This window comes from Physeter macrocephalus, chromosome 18 (genome assembly GCF_002837175.3).
Source record: "Physeter macrocephalus isolate SW-GA chromosome 18, ASM283717v5, whole genome shotgun sequence".
NCBI classification, from domain to species: Eukaryota; Metazoa; Chordata; class Mammalia; order Artiodactyla; family Physeteridae; genus Physeter; species Physeter macrocephalus.
The window spans coordinates 77476890-77499193 of NC_041231.1; the positions used below are offsets into that span (position 1 = coordinate 77476890).

Genomic DNA, 22304 nt, shown 5'->3' on the forward strand with positions numbered 1-22304 from the left:
AAAACCAGAAAATAAGACATTTTATGGAACACAATGATGTATTGATCTTTTTGCCATAGGAACCATACCCCCAATCTTATGGTTGCCTTTTCTGTTTTTCAGAATGCCTTATGAAAAGAAATTTGATACATTTATTCCACTTGAGCCTCTTCCACAAATTCCCAAGTGAGTTCTCTCAGCATGTTTCATATTTTCCTATCTTTATGAAAATATCAATTGTTTATTTTCTCTTATGGAGGAGCTCATAGACACCTAACACCTAGGGACCTTTTGAATCCCAGCAGGTGGGTGAGGCAGTTTGAATGGAGGGTTTTTGGTTTCGAAGGTCAAGTGTCTGTGGAGTCTGGGAGCTGGGCTGCTCACACCTTCAACAGATATGATTGACAAACACCAGATGCCATGTGTAGTCCTAGGTGTGCTCTGTGAGGGGTTTGATGTGGAGCAAAAAGTCAGGGTCCTTGCTTTCCAAAACATAAGAGTTTGTTAGAAAAGACAGGGCTTTCCCTGGTGGGGCGGCGGTTGAGAGTCCGCCTGCCCATGCAGGGGACACGGGTTCGAGTTCTGGTCCGGGAAGATCCCACATGCCACAGAGCAACTAAGCCCGTGAGCCACAACTACTGAAGCCCGCGCACCTAGAGCCCGTGCTCTACAACAAGAGAAGCCACCGCAACGAGAAGCCCGGGCACGGCGACGAAGAGTAGCCCCTTCTCACCGCAATTAGAGAAAGCCCGCGCACAGCAGTGAAGACCTAATGCAGCCAAAAATAAATAAATAAATAAATTTATTTTTTAAAAAAAAAGAAGAAAAGAAAGGCATATGTTTAAATGAGTGCAGCCAGGGAGGATGGTTAGAGTTTGAAGAGGCAGAGAGCAAGCTATTGGAGTATTTCTGTATTTGAGGGAAGTATCATTCCTCTGATCTTATATGTTAGCTCAGCTCCATTCTGAACCTTATACATTTTGATATGTAGGTTATCCTTATGTTTTGAAGAATTCTGCAGTTTGCATTGTTACTTTCCTTTTGACAAAAGAATTCCTTAATAGAGAGATTTTGAATTTCCAGGGAGGAGAGCTTTTTGGTTTTTATTTTGTAATTCATTTTTACTTTTATCACCTTGTGATCAGAAAATATTGTTTTTATTATTTTTATTTTATGGAACTTATCAAAAATTTCCCTGTGATCTAATATACGTTCGATTTTGGAACTCTCTCCACATGCATTTGAAAGTACATTCTATTTCATCAGGATGCGAAGTTAGATACATACCCAGAAGATTTATCTTATTGATTATTCTGTTTAGTCCCTATATTTTCTTACACATTTTTGTCCACTCGGACCAAGAGTTGTTGTGTTATATTGTCCCAATATTAGTGTGTTTCTATCTTTATTGTTTTTTTTATAGATTTCTTTTTTAAAAAAAATAAATTTATTTGTTTATGGCTGCGCTGGGTCTTTGTTGCTGCATGCAGGCTTTCTCTAGCTGCAGAGAGCGGGGGCTAATCTTTATTGCAGTGCGCAGGCTTCTTGTTGCGGTGGCTTCTCTTGTTGTGGAGCACAGGCTCTAGGCGCGCGGGCTTCAGTAGTTGTGGCTCACGGGCTCGAGAGCGCAGACTCACTGGTTGTGGTGCACGGGCTTAGCTGCTCCGCGGCATGTGGGATCTTCCCAGAACAGGGCTCGAACCTGTGTCCCCTGCATTGGTAGGTGGACTCCCAAACACTGTGCCACCAGGGAAGCCCTATCTTTATTGTTAATTGTAGCCATTAGCATTATAAAAATCTCTCTCTTTTTCTCATTTAATGCATTTGTCCTATGTTATACCTAGCCAGATATTAAGATTACAACTCTTACTTTGTTTTGTTTGCATTTGACTAACATGCCTTTGCCCATTCTTAGACTTTCGAATCACTTTGTTTTAGGTCTTTCTCTCAGACAAAGAATTGGATTTTGCTTTGTGAGCCAATTTGAAAATTTTTTTCTTTAAGAGGTGAATTAGGGCCATTTGCATTTATTGATTTGACAGATTTGATTTCAATTCTATCATAATAGTTTATGTTACATGTATTATGTGTATTATATTTACCCGGAGTCTTTCACTCTTTTCTTTGATTATTTCAACAAAAGTTAAAAAATTATTTCTTCTGATGTTTAGGAATGCTTGTTTTTTATTCTGCTGGTTCTTTATGCTAATATCTTTCTATATTGCTCTTTGTCCTGCTTTTCTTTTTTTTCTTTTTGGCCACTGCCTCACGGCATGCGGGATCCTTAATTCCCTGACCAGGGATTGAACCTGTGCCACCTGCAGTAAAAGCACAGACTCTTAATCACTAGACCACCAGGGAAGTCTGTCGTCCTGCTTTTCTTACTTGGGCTTCTACTATTGGGTTGTCAGCTTTAAATGATAACTATTATTCCCACCTATTACTATGTGTGGTAATCCTCCTCTTCCTCCTTACAGGAAACTCCAGCAGGTTTATCAGGGTATTTTCTCAATCATGATGCATTTCTCCCTAAAAATATGAAAATTTTAGCTGCCAAAAGATGAAAACATTCTTCGTCTTCCTGCTCTGACTCATCCCAGGAACCTCACTTCCTGGTACCTCTCGGAACCCACACACTGCAGCCCAGCATATGCCCTTTCAAATCTCAGCAGACCTGGGAGGACGCTGGGTGTCTGTATTAGCTGAGGTCCCAGCAGAAAGCAGAAGGCACACTCAGGTGGGATTCTGAAGACAGTTTAATGAAAGGACTGTTTACCAGTGTGTGGGCAGGTTGAGGAAACTCACATGGGAGGGTGAAGCACCCAGGGGCTCCCACCAGTGGGAAGCTCTTACTACTCCTAGGTCTGAACAGCAGGAGGAGGGCCCATGGTTCACAGAGCAGCAGGAGATGGAGAAGGGCTGTCTGAAAGGACCTGCGGCAGAGGAGAATACAGAGGCTCCAGAACTGGGGTACCTCAGGAGATAGGGCGGGAGCCGAGGAGCTCAATAAGACATACCCCAGCCTCTTTCTTTCCACCTTCTGATCTCTGTTGGTGCCTCCCATTAGCCAAGCCCAGCTCAAAGGTGGGGGCAGGGAGGAGTCAAGGTGATGCAGGCTACTGGGGTCAACTTCTTGGGTAGAGAGGAACACAAAAGAGATCTGGGTTTGGGGCAGGGGCAAATGGTGAAGACTAAGACGGTGTTTGATTTTGATACTTTGTCTCCAACATGGGAGGCCTTCTTACTTTTGGAGGATGTAGTGCCTTGTCTGCTGAAGGTGTTTGTAAATTTTGCATCAGACAAACTCAACTCAGGGTATTGTTTTCTTCCCACAGCTTGCCTTTCTGGGTGAAGGAGAAGGCCAACGAGCTGAAGAATGAGATAAGAGAAGTTGAAGAGCTTGACAGTTGGCAGCCAGCGGTGCCCTTGCTACAGAGTTTGCTACCTGTTGGTGGGTCAAAGAACCTTCAAAAAGTAGCATAAAAACTGGAGGCAAGCCCAGAAGAGCAGGCTTTTGAGAGGCTCCGCAATGGAGACGAGAGAGGCAGAGAGCCTCTCCCAGAGTGGATGGTGGCCTTTGTCCCGAGATGGCCCTTGGGCAGATGTCATGGCTGTGTGTCACCGTGTGTGGTTGAGAACTGTTAGTCTTGTAATGGAGCACAGCCTTTAACTCCGTGCCTCTATCCACAGGTTCTTTGGACTTTCCAAGACAATCTTGAACAGGAACAGGTCCAGGAAGCAGGCACTGACTGTCCTCTGGAGAGCCTTTTCCTGTTAATTGCTTCTGTTAGTGCGACTGTTCTAAATCAAATGTTTGACTTGGATGCAGAATCACTGTGTTTTGCCTCTTTTAACTTTTTTTTTTTGGCCGCGCTGCATGGCTTGTGGGATCTTAGTTCCCCGACCATGGATTGAACCCGGGCCCTCCGCAGTGAAAGTGCAGAGTCCTAACCACTGGACCGCCAGGGAATTCCCTTAAGTTTATATTTTGAAACCTTTCAAACTGATAGAAAAGTTGCGAGAATCGTACAACAAACAGACACCTACATAGTCTTCACCTAGAGTCTACAATTAACATTTGTCCAGAGTTGTACACATTTTATTTTTCTCATATAATTACTATTATTATTTTGCTCAATTATTACTATCATTTTTGACAAATATATATATTTATTTATTTTTGGCTGCATTGGGTCTTCGTTGCTGCACGCGGGCTTTCTCTAGTTGTGTGGAGCGGGGGCTACTCTTCGTCGCGGTGCCCGGGCTTCTCATTGAGGTGGCTTCTCTTGTTGTGGAGCACGGGCTCTAGGCGCACGGGCTTCAGTAGTTGTGGCACGCGGGCTCAGTAGTTGTGGCTCATGGGCTCTAGAGTGCAGGCTCGGTAGTTGTGGTGCACGGGCTTAGTTGTTCTGCGGCATGTGGGATCTTCCCAGACCAGAGCTCAAACCCATGTCCCCTGCATTGGCAGGCGGATTCTTAACCACTGCGCCACCAAGGAAGTCCCTTCTCAATTATTTGAGAGTAAGTGGCAGACATCATAACCCTTTACTCCTACATACCTATATACTTCAGTAGGTATCTCCTAAGGTCAAGGGTAATATTGTGGTTCACTGAGAACCTGATAGATGTGCGGGGCTGACATCTGGGACATCTAGGAGTGCCCATCTGAGTGCAGGGCACCACTTGGTCCTGCCCAGCCCCTGATGAGACCAGGGCTGCCGCCTCCACGGGGCTTTGGACTCATTCCCTCTCCCTTGACCAACCTCTGGCTGGTTTGGCCACACATTGCCCCCTGCCTTGGCCCCTCTCACATCTTTATGCCTTGCAACTTTTCTTCCCATCTGGGCCTGAAATGCACTGAAGAGGCCCCATCCCTTGCAGTAAGGAGCTCTGACCCTGATTTAGCACATCTACTGGCCAAGTTCCCAGCGGACTCTGGGGAAGGACTGGGAGCCCATTTGAGATGCCTTCTGTCCTTCCAACGCTGGGGAACTCCAGGAGGGGTTATGGCCTGAGCCTCCCTGGGGGATGGGGCGGCCACTACTGACTTGAAGAGTCAACACTGAGGCTCCCAAACCTGGACTTTGTAAGAAATACATGCAAATTAAACATTTCTTGGTGCACATGGAGGGACCCTGCCTCATATCAAAAAAGAAGTAAAAAATCCCAATGGCTTGTTTTCCGAGGAAATGTGTATGTTTCTACCAAGTACGGAGAGGGTGTGAGGGCACCCTCCAGTGGTGATGGTGTGAGTATGGGAGTGATCATCTGGCTAGAAATGTGTTCTATTGGCTGAGTGCAGTGTGGGCTGGAGGAAAAACCAGGGTTCTCTAGGAAAGGGAGGACAGAAGGAATGCATAAGTCACAATTATACTAAAATTCACTTGCTGTTTATTTGAAATTCAAATTTAACTGGGATTTAACTGGTATTTTAATTTGCTAGATCTGGAAACTTACAGCAGAGGTGGACAAAGGAGATGGATTGGAGGGCTACCTAGGAGAAAAAATTGGCAAGACTCTGGAATGACTTGGATGTCGGTGGGAGGAAGGTATGGGGGAAGGAAAAGTGGCAATAGGTGAATGGTGTTGCTGTTGCCAGGGCAACATATAGTGTCTAGCCCATGTGGTGGCTTCATACACCTAGAGAAAGATGCTTTCTCGGTGGACAGAGTCCCGTGGACGCATCGCCTGGTGAGCAGTGTGCAAGCTAGATTTCAGCCCCCACTTTTCCCTTATGCAATGAACCCTTTACACAACCATACATGCCAGTCCTGTGCTATCCCTTGAAATAAGGAATCCTGGAGAAGTATAGGTTTTCTAGGGGGAGCTCTTTTTTTTTTTTTTGGCAGCACTGCGAGGCTTGTGGAATCTTATTTCCCCAACCAAGGACTGAACCTGGGCCCTGGGCAGTGAAAGCGTGGAGTCCTAACCACTGGACAGCCAGGGCATTCCTGGGGGCTCAACTTTTGGAAGATGAATTTGAGAAACCTGTGACACACCCAGGCGGAACTGTCCAGGATGCAACTGGGCTTATGAGTCTGGGGTCTGGTATATGAGTGTGGAAAAAAAAGTCTCCTGTAAGAAATGTAAATCCCAAGCCTGTGCCCTGTGGATGCAGGGTTAGTTGTAAATTACCTGATTGGAATATTGATCCTAAACTGAGAAATGAGCTCACAAAGACTCTTGAACCTCTGGGGCCTGAGAATAAGCAGAGTCTCTTTGGGAACACTTCCCCACCCCAGGGCACAGGGGACTCCCCAGAAATAACAACCATGAAGATGAGTACCTGAGAAAAAAATTACAAGCTACAACTGGACTCACCACAAGGGAGTATCAGTAGGTGAAACTCAAGCCAATTTAGATGATTAACCATGATTAGCATTACGGTATGAATTACCAGCATTTAGGGTGCATGGAATTCCATTTTGTAGTAACTGGACACCCAGATATTAGTTTTTCCCAACACTAGCTGAGGAGTTTCTAAATGGGAGAGGGACTTAAGGGTGGCAATCTGGTGGATGCGGGCAGGGCTGGAGGACCTGTCTTGAAATTGTATTTGCAAAGCAGCGCAATATTTCTACTTAAATTCCATATCCTTATTTGGGGAGATGATGAAGATGATGAGGGTGGCTAGCCCCAGCTCCTCGCCATCCCTTGGTGTTGTCACAGGCTTTTGACCCTAATTTTAGCCCTTTCTTGCACAGTTTCTTTTTATTTATTTATTTATTTGGCCGTGTCAGGTCTTAGTTGCAGCACAAGGGTTTCTCTCTAGTTGTGGCACACGGGCTTTAGAGTGCGCGGGCTCAGTAGTTGTAGTGCGTGGGCTTAGTTGCCCCATGGCATGTGGGATCTTAGTTCCCCGACTAGGGATCGAACCCGCGTTCCCTGCATTGGAAGGCGGATTCTTAACCACTGGACCACCAGGGAAGTCCCCCGCACAGTTTCTTGATGGTAAAAAACTGGACAAGATGGAAACTAGAATTTCGATTAGACATGCAGTCTGCGTGTTCAAGGGTGCCTTGCGGGACTTTTGACAAGGCTGCTGTGTCCCAATGGGCAGGTTGTAAAACGCATGCCCCTAAGGGGGTGCAATTTGTATCATAGGCATGGGAGATCTAATTTTCTTGTAGTAAGTGTCTTGTTCTCAAAACATCAGTATTTTGTGACAATTTTCCAGCAGGTGTCAATAAAGTGTCTTGAGGAAGGGGCACTTTTTCTATTTGGTGAAAAGGTGACATGGAGGGGGTGTAAAGGTGGTGCTGAGTGGGAAGGAGAAGCCATCATCATGGGCTCTTGGAATGTTAGATCTGAAATGGCTCTTGAGAGAGGACCAGTTCAACTTTGGATGTGTTAGGAATCTGGCTTACAAATAACAGATACCCAATTCCAACTGACTAAAGCCAAAAGGGGAACTAATCATTGGAACTCAAGGACAGGGGGCTTCCCTGGTGGCACAGTGGTTAAGAATCCGCCTGCCAATGCAAGGAACACAGGTTCGAGCCCTGGTCCTGGAAGATCCCACATGCTACGGAGCAACTAAGCCCGTGCGCCACAACTACTGAGCCTGTGCTCTAGAGCCCATGCTCCGCAACGAGAGAAGCCACCGCAATGAGAAGCCTGCGCACCGCGACGAAGAGTAGCCCCTGCTCCCCGCAACTAGAGAAAGCCCATGAGCAGCAATGAAGACCCAATGCAGCCAAAAAAAAATGTAGCTCCCACTCGTCATAACTAGAGAAAACCTGCGTGCATCGACAAAGACCCAATGCAGCCAAAAATAAATAAATAAATTTTAAAAATTAAAAAAACAGTAGATTGTAAAATAATATTAAAAAAAAAAACAACTCAAGGACAGGAATGCACCAAGGACAGAGGAACATATTGGATCCAGGGAAAGTGGTGCAGCCAAGACCTACCTCTGTCTTTCTGTACTCTCCTCTCTGCTCCTCTCAATGCACCTGGGACCTGCTTTCTTCCCTTCTTAGTCTACGTTGTACAAAACATGGTGGCAGGCAACTCCTGGGTGTCACATGTTAGAGATTCATTGGCCAGCAGAGAGACTGGCTTCTTCTAGGTTTCAGTGTCAAAATTCCTGGGGAGGAGACTTAATTGGTTCGACTTTGATCAGATCAATCAAATGGCCAGTGTGTGTGTGAGTGTGTGTGTGTGTGTGTGTGTGTGTGCGAGAGCGAGAGAGAGAGCGAGAGAGAGAGGGAGAGAGAGAGAGAGAGAGAGAGATCCTTGTAACCACTGCAGCTGAGTGCATGTTGGGGGTGGGGTTGGCAGGAAGTAATGGTCACACATCCTACAGAGAAGCATTATCTCTGGACCTCCGTCCAGAGACAGAAAATGGCTTGTCACCAGAACACACACATCTGTGTGTTCTTCATAATCTAACACTGTCCTCTCAACAAACTAGTGATTTTATTGCTACAATTTCCCATTTCAAGGAAAAAAGTATATATATATATATATATATATATATATATATATAACCGGAAAGTTCTGTAGCTCTCTCAGAAGAGGCAAATGGAGAAATGAAGAACTATAAAGAGAAAGGCATTATTTAAATTCTTAGGGTGTTTCCCAGTCCACTAAACATTTTCATGCCTTCCAGGGCTGGCTCCAAAGAGGTATTTTTGAATGGTGAAGGAGACCAAGTGAGTAATGGGGAGGTGGAATGGCAGTTTGGCAATCCCTACCTCACTGGGTTTTAGGTATCTTTCAACTAATTCGTCCCTCAAATTTATGAGGTATGAATTGTTAACTCCACTTTTCAGATGAGGATACTGAGATTCAGCAAGGTTATTACCCAAGCTGATGAGAGAGCCAAGATTTCAACCCAGACCGAGTCTGTCTAATACCAGTACCTATCGATGGTAACTCTCTACTATTAATCCACACCGACTGAATAGCAATGAATGAAAAACTCTGACATGACATTTCTGTGGATTTCTGGGACAACCACTGATCACTTGGGGTTGCGCTTCTTGTAATAACAGTTGCCACTTTTGTGATCACTTATTATGTATCAGATACTATGCTAGGTTTACGATCTCATTTAATCCTTAGGACGACCCTACGAAGTTGGTACTATTATTACCTCCAGGTTAGGAAATTTAGGCTTAAATAAGCTATTGCCTTTTCCTGAGTATTCTGTGAATAAATTCCTATCAGTTAAATGCCTAATAAAGTGCTAAATTAATAAATTAACAAAGTTCTTTTTAGACCAGCTGGGCTTAAACTCTACACGCGTCACGTTCCGATTCTCTGCCATCAGTTGACGTCACAACCAACCCCAGCACTACATTCTTTGCCAAGAGCCACCGCCGATATCTCGCGAGAGCCATGGCTTCTTCCAATCTATTTTGGGCATGCGTGCGGCGTAGGGCGCTTTGGCTTAGAGTGGTTTGATGATTTTCTGTCAGTCTTCCTAGAGTAGAGCTTTAACAACAAAGCACTTATTTCCTTTCAGTCACTCGAGTTCTCGCGATACTTGCTACTCATGCTTCTCCCCCCCACCCCCACCACGCCTTGCGCCTGCGCAGAGCTCTTCAAAGCAGAAGGTTGCGCTTGGAGGAAGTGAAGGCTTTGGGTTCCGTGGCCGCAGCGCCGTTACTACTTCTCAGAAGCTCCACTCGGCCCCTTGCCGAGACACCCCGCCGCCAAGATGCCTCGAATTATGATCAAGGGGGGCGTGTGGAGGAATACTGAGGTAAGTCCCCTTTTCCCGCCGACCGCTGCCCTCCGCCCCTCCGGCTGCTGGTGCGCAGGCGCGGGGAGGTCGGGGAGGCGCGGAGGTTGCCTGCGGGGTCTGCGTCGGGGGCGGTGCGGGGCCGACCCTCGCGGTCTTTACCTTGTGCCCGGTCCTGTGTTATCTGAGCACCTCAAGGACGGGGCCTGTGATTTAACCACTTGATTACCTGCCGGGCACTCGTTAGGCCCTCAGTGAACATTTGTTGAATTGAGGACGCGCCCTCTGCCCTGGTGGAACTCACAGTGTGGAGGGAGAGCTAGGATAACCGCTAGAGTCGGTCTTTGGGGCACCCCCGTTCCTCAGCCCAGGCATCGTGCCTCTCTCTGATATTCAAAAATGAAGAAGTGCTGTGGCGACAACTTTGTTTTTTTCTTGACTTCCTTGCAGACGGGAAGCAGTTTGAGTGCCAGGTTCAAAGTGCCCGTTTATGCCCGCATCACTGCGGTCATCTGTTATCAAGGCATAACTTGTCTGCCCTCCCGTCAGATCCCAAGGCCTGTGTCTTCCTGTCATTCCGCTTCAGCTTGGATAGAAGCCAGATAGGCCTACAGTAGTCTCTTTGCTTCCAGAAATGTAGTGGATCATGCCATTGGTGAGGCAGAGAACAGTAGAGAATGAGTAAAATAGAAACGAGGTTTTAGTGGAGTTGGTGTTCATAGTGCGCTGAATTTGTCAGTTTCCCGAGAACACCATATTTTTTCATGCTGTGTCTTTTTACATCTTATTCCTTCTTGGACTATCCTCCTACTGCTTGGCATCTTTCTGACCTCCCTTCAAAAAGCAGTCCAGAAACTCTTCTGGAATTTTTGCCTATTCATCCTGTAAAAAGTAGTTGCACCCCCAGTGATCCCATGACAACTCTTTCATCCACTTGTTATAGTTTGCTTTGTCTTTTTGCAAGCATCCCATCCTTCTGTGTGATGCTGGGAGGGTTTCTTAACCTCTCAGAGCCTCAGTTTTCTAATGGGGATGATAATAATACCTACCTGTCTTGGGGACTAGATGAGTCACTACATTTGGAACATTTAGAACAGGGTCTGTCACATAGTAATCTTGCAGTAAGTGCTAGTTGCTATTTCTTTTCCCCAGTAGACAGCACTGAAAGAGGGCAGGACCAGATCTTGGTATCTTTAGAACCTAGGACAGTACCCAACAAAATTTGCTTGGGAAATTTTGCTGAATGGATCTAGTAGGGTAGATAACTGTTGTATATATTTCCTTGAAGATGTGATTAAGTATAGCAGTACTGCAACAAAGCTACACATAAAGTCAGTGAGAACCTTGCTTCAGCTTGCACAGAGGGAACCAGTCTGTTTAAGTTGGAGAAGAGACGACTTCTGTGGGAGAGACAGATGTACAAAAATCAAGTAACAGCAGGATTCCTATGATGTGGCCCAAGCCCTGCAGTCTTTGAGTCTCTGATGATAGGGGTGTGGAGTGGTGTGGAGTGGCTCATGTATGAGGCATGTAGCTCAAGTTCAATGTGGAAAAAAGCCTAAAAGTAAAAAGCCCCAAGTGCATTCATCTATGGCTCTAATATCCCTGGCGTCTGTGATTTAGCTTGCCGGGCTCTCCTGGGATTGGTGAATTCCATATTGGAATGGGTGCCCTGGTGAAATAGTGTCTAGAGACTGGGGGAGTCTGGAGACAGAGTTGACTGGTGAGTTAGGGGGAAATACTTAATTCTTAGATTAGACCTGAGATGTGGATTCAGATTAGACCTGAGATGTGGATTCTTGGGTCAGAGTTGGGGTTATGGGACTGAAGAGAAAATGCTATTCGTAAGCTGGAGGCAGGAAGCCTGGGTTAGAGATTCGATTCACCTGAGTCTTGACTTGCTTCTTGAGGGCTGGATGTGTCCTATTTGATTCTCTTTCCCTAAGTACACAAGACCTGTTAACAAGGATGGTGTTCAGGGAATGTTTTTTGAATGAACGAATAAATGAATGAGCCATATTCTTTTGAAGAGAGTAACAGCCACACACTGTACCCACTCCCAATTATTGGACGGGATAGGGAAGGGGTTGTGTGTAAGGGAGGGTAGACTGTCCTAAGGGAGTTCTTTTTTTTAAAATTAATTAAATTCATTTATTTATTTTGGCTGCATTGGGTCTTTGTTGCTGCGCGCGGGCTTTCTCTAGCTGTGGCGAGTGGGGGCTACTCTTCGTTGCATTGCGTGGGCTTCTCATTGCGGTGGCTTCTCTTGTTGTGGAGCACGGGCTCTAGGCGCACGGGCTTCAGTAGTTGTGGCACATCGGCTCAGTAGTTGTGGCTCACAGGCTCAGTAGTTGTGGTGCATGGGCTTAGTTGCTCCATGGCATGTGAGATCTTCCCAGACCAGGGCTCGAACCCTTGTCCCCTGCATTGGCAGGCGGATTCCTAACCGCTGCGCCACTGGGGAAGTCCCTCTAAGGGAGTTCTTAATTTCTTGCATTTCACTGATTCTGGCTTGCTGTTTTTTTTATTATTGTAATGAATTTTTATACTTTCTTTTTACATGTAGGATATATGTGTGTGTTGATATCTCTCTTTCTCCATAGCACAACTCTGTTAGAGTTAATTTTAATTTTGTCTTTTCTCACTTGGAGTTTTGTGATTGAATACACTGTTTTTCTTCAACAATTTTTAGGATGAAATTCTGAAGGCAGCGGTAATGAAATATGGGAAAAACCAGTGGTCTAGGATTGCCTCACTGCTGCATAGAAAATCAGCAAAGCAGTGCAAAGCCAGATGGTATGTACCAGTTAATGAGTGGAAAACACAAAACGACCTTAATTATGATGAGGAAAATGTCATTTCTTTGAACCTTACCAAAGAAAGCAGGCATTGTGATATAACAGAAAGTATGGAGTGGGAGATGGGAATTTAGATTTAAGAATTAGCTGTCATTTGCTTCCTGTGTGATCTTAGGCAAGCCATTTTCTAGCCCCTCTTTCCTGCCACTATTTTCTCCCAACTGGGGATAATACTTGGCCCTAACTGATGGAGATGTGAGGCTCAAATGAGTTAATGTTTGAGAGTGCTTTGTGAAGCAAATAAAACTACTTTTAGGTACAGATGGACCCTAGCTTATAAATGGATTGTATTCCAAAAGTTTATAAGTGGATTGTTTTAGAACTTACTTTCCCAAAGAAATAAATGATAAATAATGGTTAATTTTCTAGGCTAGCTTACAGTAGTTGAGTTTCCTCATGAATGGTTGAAACATTGTATATTTGCTTCCCCAGAATATAACATAACCCAACATTACATCTGTGGTGTCCCCTTTTAAGTCACAGGGTAGTGGACATATTAAGTTCTTTACATGTATTTTTGGCATGAGTGATCTGGCCCCAGCCCTGACCCATGTGGTACTAGGGTCATATTTTGGATTGTATAAGAGTGACCTAATTTCCTGGGCACCTGGGTAGGGGAAAGGATCAGAATGTAGAGATTGGCCCACAAAGAGGAAGATGGTTCTCAGCCTGCATACGTGGTTCTGATTTCTGCTTCTGTTAGTGGAGCTAAGCTCCTACCGCTGTGTTTGGTAAGGCTTATATATTGTTTGCAGGCCTCTCATCCAGCTAAGTAGACTGGATGGGAAAGGTGGGTCAGGTGGAGCATGAGGAAAGACAGAGATGACATAGTAGTTTTACTTAAATTAAAGAACTCACCAAACAAATACAATTTTGAAAAGCATTTAGTGAGTGTAAGTCAAATGCTTAAAGAAGTAAGCCAAGGTGTTGTAAGAATCAAATCAAAGCACCAGAAAGTACTATGAAAATATGAGGTGGTTTTGTCTTATTTATAAATGCAAAACCTCTAATATAAAGTGTAAGATGAATGAAAACACTTGGTAGTTGAGAAGGAAGGCATATGATCATGTTTCAGTCATGTTACCTTTCTTAAGCATTACTAACCTTGCATAATTAAAATACAGTAGAATTTAGTGAGATAGGGTATTTGGAATGGGGTAAGTTTAACGAAATAGGGAATATTCTGTTGTAGAAAAAAAAAATCTTTTGTGATTGAAGGATGAGAGTTAGCTTGCATTATTCAGATACTAGAAGCCAGTATGTCTAATACGTAAGGAGGATATTCATGCTGGGTGACTGATTAAGGTATAAAATGATGTCTTTTTAATAGGTACGAGTGGCTGGATCCCAGCATTAAGAAAACAGAATGGTCCAGAGAAGAAGAGGAAAAACTCTTGCACTTGGCCAAGTTGATGCCAACTCAGTGGAGGACCATTGCTCCAATCATTGGAAGAACAGCTGCCCAGTGTTTGGAACACTATGAATTTCTTCTGTAAGTGAATCTCCAAAAGCAGTATTAAAATATGGTATATCTTCTGAATGAGGCTGAATACACTTTTAGCGTTTTCTGTCCTTAAACGTTAGTTACAGATCTGAATAAAGCCAGAGGAGCTAAAGCTCTTGGATTGTATATTCCAAGTCTCGTGTAGTTGATCAAGATTATGTCTCCTGTTACATACTTTTTAAAGGAATAATTAAAAAATTTTATACAGGGACTTCCCTGGTGGTCCAGTGGTTAAAACTCCACGCTCCCAGTGTAGGGGGCCTGGGTTTGATCCCTGGTCAGTGAACTAGATCCCACATGTTGCAATTGAGAGCCCACGTGCTACAACTGAAAGATCCCGCATGCTGCAACGAAGATCCTTCGTGCCCCAACTAAGACCCAGCGCAGTCAAATAAATAAATAAATATTTTAAAAAAAGTACACAAATCATACATGTTCATCATAGAAAATCTGGGAAAAATATAGTGAAAAAGCAAATAAAAATCACCCATAATCATACTGCTGAGAGTTAACCATTGGAACATCTTGGTTCTTCACTAAAAGCTTTCTTGTGTGACTCTTCCGCATTTGTGATTTAGGGAGCTCCTTGGATCCTGTTTCATGGTGAATGGAAACACTGAAATTAGAAATTTAAACCATCTTTTTCAGGTGAAGCAATAGTAGAAATGCTTTATTTTTGTTAGTGCCCATCCGTTGGGTTTTTCAAAGAAAAGGGTGCCAGCACTAGGGAACCTGGTATTTCTAAGACTAAACGGGTGGTAGTGTGACTGATTACTCTGGGCTCATTCCTAGGGATAAAGCTGCCCAGAGAGACAATGAAGAGGAAACAACAGATGATCCACGAAAACTTAAACCTGGAGAAATAGATCCAAATCCAGAAACAAAACCAGCACGGCCTGATCCGATTGATATGGATGAGGGTAAGTGTATTTTTGTGAGGAATTTATTTCTTTGGTAACCATAGACTTCTCAGGCCTTCTTTTAACTCTCTTAGTTCTTTTCTAAACTCCTCTGACTTTTTTGAATTGCGGTTCTGTCTGTAGTTGTTACTCTAAGTATCTTTCCAAGTGTGTCCAACCTTCTATCGTAGAGTAATTTCTCTTTTTGGATAATGTCCCTTTATCTTTTGATGTTTCAATTTATTTAGTAAGTTAAGCAGTGTGATATTACTGGACATTTCCTCGTGGCTAGAGGTAAGCTCTTTAGGATTCTGTGTTCTCATTCCTATTCCGAGGAGAGAGGCAACAAGTCAGGATTTGGGGATCCAGTGCTCCTATTAACTACTTTTTTGACTTCAGACAGGAAGTTTGATCTTCTTGAAAGGGCAACACTACAATACCATGAGGGAGACTTACGATGCCTTTTTGAGACATTGAATCAGGAATCAGAGGAACTAGATTTTAATCTAGTTTAGTGCCATGTCTGCCACTTATTAGCTATTTGACTTTAGGTGAGTCATATAATCTCTCTGAACTTTGGTTCTCTTTCCTGTCAGATGGAGAGTAATAATATCTATCTTACTTCACAGGGTTGTCGTGAAGCATTCAGTGAATATTTGTTGAGTTTTTAATTTAAAAGTTTGAAGGTAGTGGTTCCCAAAGGCAGACTGTGGCTAGGCTGGCTGCATCACTGTCACATGGCAAACTTTAAAAAATAAAGGTACCAGGGCTTCCTCAGGAGGTCTGCGTCAGTAAATTGGGGGTGGGGAATGGAGGGTAATCCTGGAATCTGAGTGTTTTTTTTGTTTTTTAAAGTTCCCTTGTGATTTCATTGGACACCTTTGTGTAGGAGTTGCTCTAAGGTATCAGTAATGAAATTTGTTCTACTCTGGGGAGCTATGCAAAGTGTACTGGAGGAGAGAAATAGTTCTGAGGAAAAAAATGAAGGAGAAATGATAATGGAAGATTGTCAGTCCCCTTATAATTAAACAGTAGTTTTTACAATATTTCACAATTTGTGCTGTGTCAGATAGTTGATGATAATGAAGGATATGATAATTATAGCCACTGTTTAATGAGTATTTGCTAGATGCTTTACCTATTTCTTTTTCCTTAGTTCTTCTCAGCATCCCTGTGAAGTAGGAATTGTTATTCCCATTTTATAAATGGTGAAACGTTATTATCCAGAGTCACATACCTATCCAGTGGTGGGCATGATTTTTTTTTTTTTTTTTTTGCGGTACGCGGGCCTCTCACAGTTGTGGCCTTTCCCGTTGTGGAGTACAGGCTCTGGACGTGCAGGCTCAGCGGCCATGGCTCACGGGCCTAGCCACTCTGCAGCATGTGGGATCTTCCCGGACCAGGGCACGAACCCGTGTCCCCTGCATCGGCAGGCGGATTCTCAACCACTGTGCCACCAGGGAAGCCCGGGCATGATTTTTAACTTCGGGTTCTCTGACTTCAAAACCCAAGCTATTTCCTTTATGCTGCACATATAATGATAATATTGATGGGTTTTCTCATCTTAAGCACTAGGGTATGTCTCTCACCTTGCTTCTGTTGGAGAAGTTAGTTTTTGTTCTCTTTATTTTTGCAGATGAATTGGAGATGCTTTCTGAAGCTAGAGCCCGCCTGGCTAATACTCAGGGAAAGAAAGCCAAGAGGAAAGCGAGGGAGAAACAGTTGGAAGAAGCAAGGTATGGTTGTTTTCCATCTGTAGTTGAACAAATTAGTCTATGCATCCTTAGGCCCAATAAAACTGTGTGATTTATCAACCCTGTTGGGTGAATGATAACTAGAGTTGTCTAATTCCAATTTTGCTAATAGTCCTTAGTTTCTTTATTACTTTGGAAAAGTCTTATATATATCTTCCTAACCATTTCAGAGTAGTTATAGGAAAAATACATATTTAAAAAAAGTTTTGTAAGACATGGTGGAAGTAATGCCCGGGTATAGACATACATGTATGTCTTGGTGTGTTGGATTTGTTCTGTTAGCATGGGGGAGCTTCATTTGTTGTAGCCATCTTGGCGTCAGATGGCTGGAGGACACACGGGGCTCTGGGACTGTGGTGTGACTGCCAGTTAGTTACTCTCCTTGATTAGTGTTGGGCAGGCAACGGCTGTGAAACAGGAGACTCAGCTGAACATGGAGGGAGTTAATGAGCCTTGAACCACATTTTAGGCTGTCATAGAAATTTGTATTTAAAAAGTGAGTGGAATTAAGTATTGCCCTCTACTCAAGGTTTTCTCCATTTTCCCCTCCCTTTTGGTTAGATGCATGGTTGACATCATTTCTAATGGCCTAGAAACCCAGATGAAGTGGATAAAGGGAAAACTTGAACTTTATAAGAGCTTATTAGCTTTCGGAATTCAGGCATTGGAATAGCCTCCCCAGCCTCCACAACTACCTTTTTTGGTCCCTAAGCTGGGAAGTATTGATACTTTCTGACCTAATAACTAGCATTGTGTTGATGGTTTCCCTAGTAATGGCTGTGAAGTGCCAGATCCTGGGATGGAGGATTCTTTTATGCCAGAGGATGCTTTTTGGCATAGCTGGCCAACCACTAGCCCAGAATAGTTACTTATGATGGGAGTATGATTGGCCTGGGACAGTAAACAGAAGCTAAGAGGAGGTTCTAAATTTTCTGCTGGGTCTTAGTCACCTTTCTGTTCCATATACTATATAGGGTTAAGTAATGTGAGTAAGGTAAAAAAAATTCACTTTTCCATTTTTGTCCATGGTTGTTTGGGGACCAAATGGTTTGAGCCTTTTAACCATGTGGATTGGCCCAGGGATATGACAGGTATATATATGAAAATCTCCAAGTATGGTTGGTATTGCTTGCTTTAACAAATACATTTTTCCAGATTTAAATTTACCCTACACTTTCTTGTAGATTTTCTTGTAGAACATCTTTATAACTTGTGCATATGTCTTGTAATTAACTAGGTTGGTGTGTATGCAGAATGTACTGCAGGATTATTTACTTTAAATGTTAAATTACAGATCTGTTTTATAACTTAAAGCTTTTTATTGATTATAAAAGTAATAACACTTTTCCTACAAAATACTAGTATTGTACTATTTTCTTTTTGGGGCATGGTTGATACAATGCTATATAATGTGGTTATATTCACTTAGCATTATATTGTAAAGGTTTTCTAATGTTTGAAGTCTTTATTTTCTTTATTTAAAGAATAAAATTACTTATGAAATGTATCCCCTTCAAACCTTTCTCTTCTCAATATAGACATACATTTATGTGTACTACACATACAGTAACATTTGTGTAAAATTAGATCATACTGTATAGACTGTTTCGATGAGAAGTTAGCTCTTAATCTTACTGGGGTTCCCTTGTAAGTGATGAATTGTTTTTCTCTCTCTGTTTTCAAGATTTTCTCCTTGTCTTTGGATTTCAGCATTTTTAATATAATGTTTGTCTGTGCATTTCTTAATATTTATCTTACTTGCAGTTCGTTGAGCTTCCTGGATGTGTAGGTTAATGGTTTTCAATAAATTTGGGAAATTTTCAGCCAATGTTTTATTGTTTTTCTAATGTTTTATTCTTTTTCTCTTTCCTTTTGATATTCCTACTGTGCATATGTTGGTGCACTTAATGGTGTTCCACCTTTCTGTGAGGCTCTGTTCGTGTTTCTTCATTCTTTTTTTTTTTTCCCTTTTCTTTGGATTGCATAATCTTTATCCATCTGTCTTCATCTTGGCTAATTCTTTACTTTGAATCTGTTCTAGTGAAGTTTTCGTTTCAGCTTTACACTTTTCAGTTCCAGAATTTCCATTTGGTTCTTTTTAAAATTATTTCTTTTTGTGAATTTTCTCTATTTGATGAACATTTTCATCCTACCTTCTTTAATCGTGCTTACCTTTTGTTCTTTGAACATATTTGTAATGTCTCCTTTGAAGTGTGTCAAAGCTGACATCTGGTTGCTCTCACAGGCAGTTTCTGTTGCCTGCTTATTTTCTGGTGTGGGTCATGCTTTCCTGTTTCTTTGCATGTCTCACCTTTTTTTGTTAAGAACTGGACACTTTGGATGATATATTGTAGCAGTTCTGGGTACTGTGTTGCCCCCATTCACTCCTTGTTACTGTTACTTGCTTGCTTACTCCTTTAGTGACTAGCTGGATTATTTTAGTGAAGTCTGTTCTCTCCATTCCTCGCCCAGAAATGTGAAGCTTCTGATGTTGCTCCTCATGGGGACACAGTCTTGGGTGTGCCCACAGTCGCTTTGTGATGAGGTGGTTTTGACAGGACTTTCTTTGACATCTTCTTCCCTGGCTACACCCAGCTGTTAAGCTCTACTAATTGCCTGCTTATTGCTGTATTGTTTTCAACCATGGCTTGAGGCATAAATTGCTCCACAAAGTGTTCCAATCAAAACAAACTTCGGCTCCTTTGAAGGGGTAGTTTCTGAGGTCAGTGTTTGGTAGTTGTTCTCATCCCAGGAGGGCTTCTCCCACTTTTCGAAAAAGATTGATTCTCTCTGGCAAACTAGTGGGCCTGCAGTTTAGCTGCAACTCCAAAGAATCTGTCAGTTTCTTCACAGTTGCCTTTCACCAGGACCTCCCCGTTTTTGAGAGTGCCCTGAGGCCTGAACGTCTCCATTTCCTGTTGCAAGTGAGTCAGTTTCTTTGGGGAGAGTTTGGAATTCTCTGTTCTATCCAGGGGCGCTGATGTACTTGTCTTTGAGTGACACACCCACTTTAGGAGTGTCCAGTGTCCGGGGTCGGGGTAGGCAGCAGCCCCAGGTCCCCTAACCCTGACCCTAACCCTGACCCTCATCCCACAGGCCCAGGTAAGGATTGTTGGGCTCCAGTATTCTCAGTAGCACTGTGCCCAAGGTAGAGCCCCTGGGCAGAAGAAGGAAGCCCTTCCTTCTCAGTCACTCTTGTCTGAACTTAGCCTCTGCAGTGGCTTCCTGGAGGCAGGATGAGAAATGCTGCTGTCCTGCCCCTCCTGGAATGAAAGCCAGGGAGCTGGAGGGGAGAGAGAACCCTGTATTCTTGGCTGCACCAAGTGTGGAGTGGAGTTTCTCTCTCCCTGAGCTGGGATGGGGGAAGAGAAGAGGGAGTGGGTCTTGATTTGAATGCTACAGGCTCTCACTTTTCTTATCGAATTTTTGTAGATTTTCTTGAATAAACGTTTCTTCATTTTCTGTATCTCCTTTAGGATCCCTTCCAGAGACTTAACTTTTTTTTAAAATAATTTTTGTCAGTTTTGTTGGGGAGTGGGTTTGTGAAATTGCTCCTCTATACTGTTTTATAATTTGATTTTTCTCCTCTTTAATATTTTGAATAGCTTGTCTAATCATTGAATCATTAACATTATAGCATCTTGGGAAAGTACAAAGGAAAAAGTAAAAAATGAAATTCCAACCTCCTATGATTATCACTGTTACTGTTCAGGTGAACATCCTTCACATCTCCCCATGCACGTATTCACTGATAGATATGCATATAATTTTACATGTTGCTCCATAACATGTAAACTTTGTAACATTGTTTTAAACAGCAGTGTGTCTTGAGCATCTTTCCATGTCAGAGTAGATTTACAGATTTCTTTCTAACTATTTATCCCTCTATCTATAGATTTCTTTCTATTTATCTGTCTATCTATTTATTTATTATTTTTGGCTGCGTTGGGTCTTCGTTGCTGCATGTGGGCTTTCTCTAGTTGCGGCGAGCAGGGGGGCTACTCTTTGTTGAGGTGCGCGGGCTTCTCATTGCAGTGGCTTCTCTTGTTGCAGAGCACGGGCTCTAGGCGTGTGGGCTTCAGTAGTTGTGGCACGTGGGCTCAGTAGTTGTGGCTCGCGGGCTCTAGAGCGCATGCCCAGTAGTTGTGGTACACGGGCTTGGTTGCTCCGCGGCATGTGGGATCTTCCCGGGCCAGGGCTCTAACCTGTGTCCCCTGCATTGGCAGGCAGATTCTTAACCACTGTGCCACAAGGTAAGGCCCTACAGATTTCTTAAAGGTTATTTAGATGGCCGTATAATATCCTGTCTTATAGGTGTGTTATAAATTATTTTAACTAATTTGTTATTGGGTGTTTAGTTTGTGTCTATTTATCTGCTTTTCTGAATAGTGCTTGGTAACCAGTCTTGTAGCTAAGGCCTTGTACATGTCCCTATTTATTTCCTTAGGCTAAAGACTAAAGAGTGAAATTGCTGGGTTAAAAATGTAAAAAAGTTAGGGATATTAATGTGTATTTCCAAATTCTCTTTGGGGAAAGCTATACCACTGTACTTTCTCATTACCATTGTGAGAGACTGTCCACTTTTTGCATCCTTGCCATTAAAACAAAGCAAAAATTGAATGCTGTTGATTAGATATGTAGAAATGGTGCTTGATTTAATTTGTGATTCTTTAATTATTAAAGTACACTCTGCCATTTTAGCTATTTGCATTTTTTTCCTTAGTGAACTGTTTATTTCCTTTTGTTCTTCCTTTCCCTTGGTACATTTTTTAAAAACTTGCTTAGATTCTTTATATCTAACATTCCTAATACTAAGTGCAAAATTTTTTCCTATTATTTGCCCTTTAATATTGTTTTATGATTTTTAAAAAATGGTGCTACAGGGATATAAATTTTAAAATTCAAAGCTCTTGATCGTTTTTTTCACCCTTAATTTATGTTAAGTGAGTATATTCCCATCCAGAGATTGGATACATATTTACTTATAGTTCCTTCTGGCTTTTCTCTTTGCTCTAGTGTATGTGTGTACCTTTAAATCAAAACTGGACTTGATTTTGGTGAACGGTGTGAGGTGAGGATTTAAATAAATATTTCTTCCTCAAGTGACCGGGTAGTTTACTTAACTCTGATGGATGATCCATCCTTTCCCAATGGTGTATGATTTTGAACGTGATTTGCGTTCTCTTTCTTCAGGCGTCTTGCTGCCCTCCAAAAGAGAAGAGAACTTCGAGCAGCTGGCATAGAAATTCAGAAGAAAAGAAAAAAGAAGAGAGGAGTTGATTATAACGCTGAAATCCCATTTGAGAAAAAGCCTGCTCTTGGTTTCTATGATACTTCTGAGGAAAACTACCAGGCTCTTGATGCCGATTTCAGAAAGTTAAGACAACAGGATCTTGATGGGGAGTTGAGATCGTAAGTTGCCTTTCTGTTTTTATAAATTGAAAAGTATAGTAGTAATTTTATTGAGGGCCAAGTATTATCCTTTTTTTAAAAAAATTTAATTTAATTTTATTTTTTAACATCTTTATTGGAGTATAATTGCTTTACAATGGTGTGTTAGTTTCTGCTTTATAACAAAGTGAATCAGTTATACAAATACACAAGTGTTATCCTTGTCAG

The 22304-nt window shown here is 42.7% G+C and overlaps 2 protein-coding genes across 2 annotated transcripts in view; both read left to right on the top strand.

Moving 5' to 3' along the window:
• SPATS1 (spermatogenesis associated serine rich 1) overlaps positions 1–3462 on the top strand; it is a 42216-nt gene extending 38754 nt beyond the window's left edge. The window contains exon 8 of the mRNA XM_055080015.1: positions 3315–3462. Within this exon, the coding sequence (XP_054935990.1) occupies positions 3315–3462 (148 nt within the window). The remainder of the gene's footprint in view (positions 1–3314) is intronic.
• Positions 3463–9502: 6040 nt separating this feature from the next.
• The window catches only part of CDC5L (cell division cycle 5 like), a 44358-nt gene continuing 31556 nt past the window's right edge, over positions 9503–22304 (top strand). Inside the window, exons 1-6 of the mRNA XM_024121840.3 lie at positions 9503–9691; positions 12363–12466; positions 13859–14020; positions 14825–14952; positions 16568–16667; positions 21879–22097. Of these exons, the coding sequence (XP_023977608.1) occupies positions 9647–9691; positions 12363–12466; positions 13859–14020; positions 14825–14952; positions 16568–16667; positions 21879–22097 (758 nt within the window). The 5' untranslated portion in view covers positions 9503–9646. The remainder of the gene's footprint in view (positions 9692–12362; positions 12467–13858; positions 14021–14824; positions 14953–16567; positions 16668–21878; positions 22098–22304) is intronic.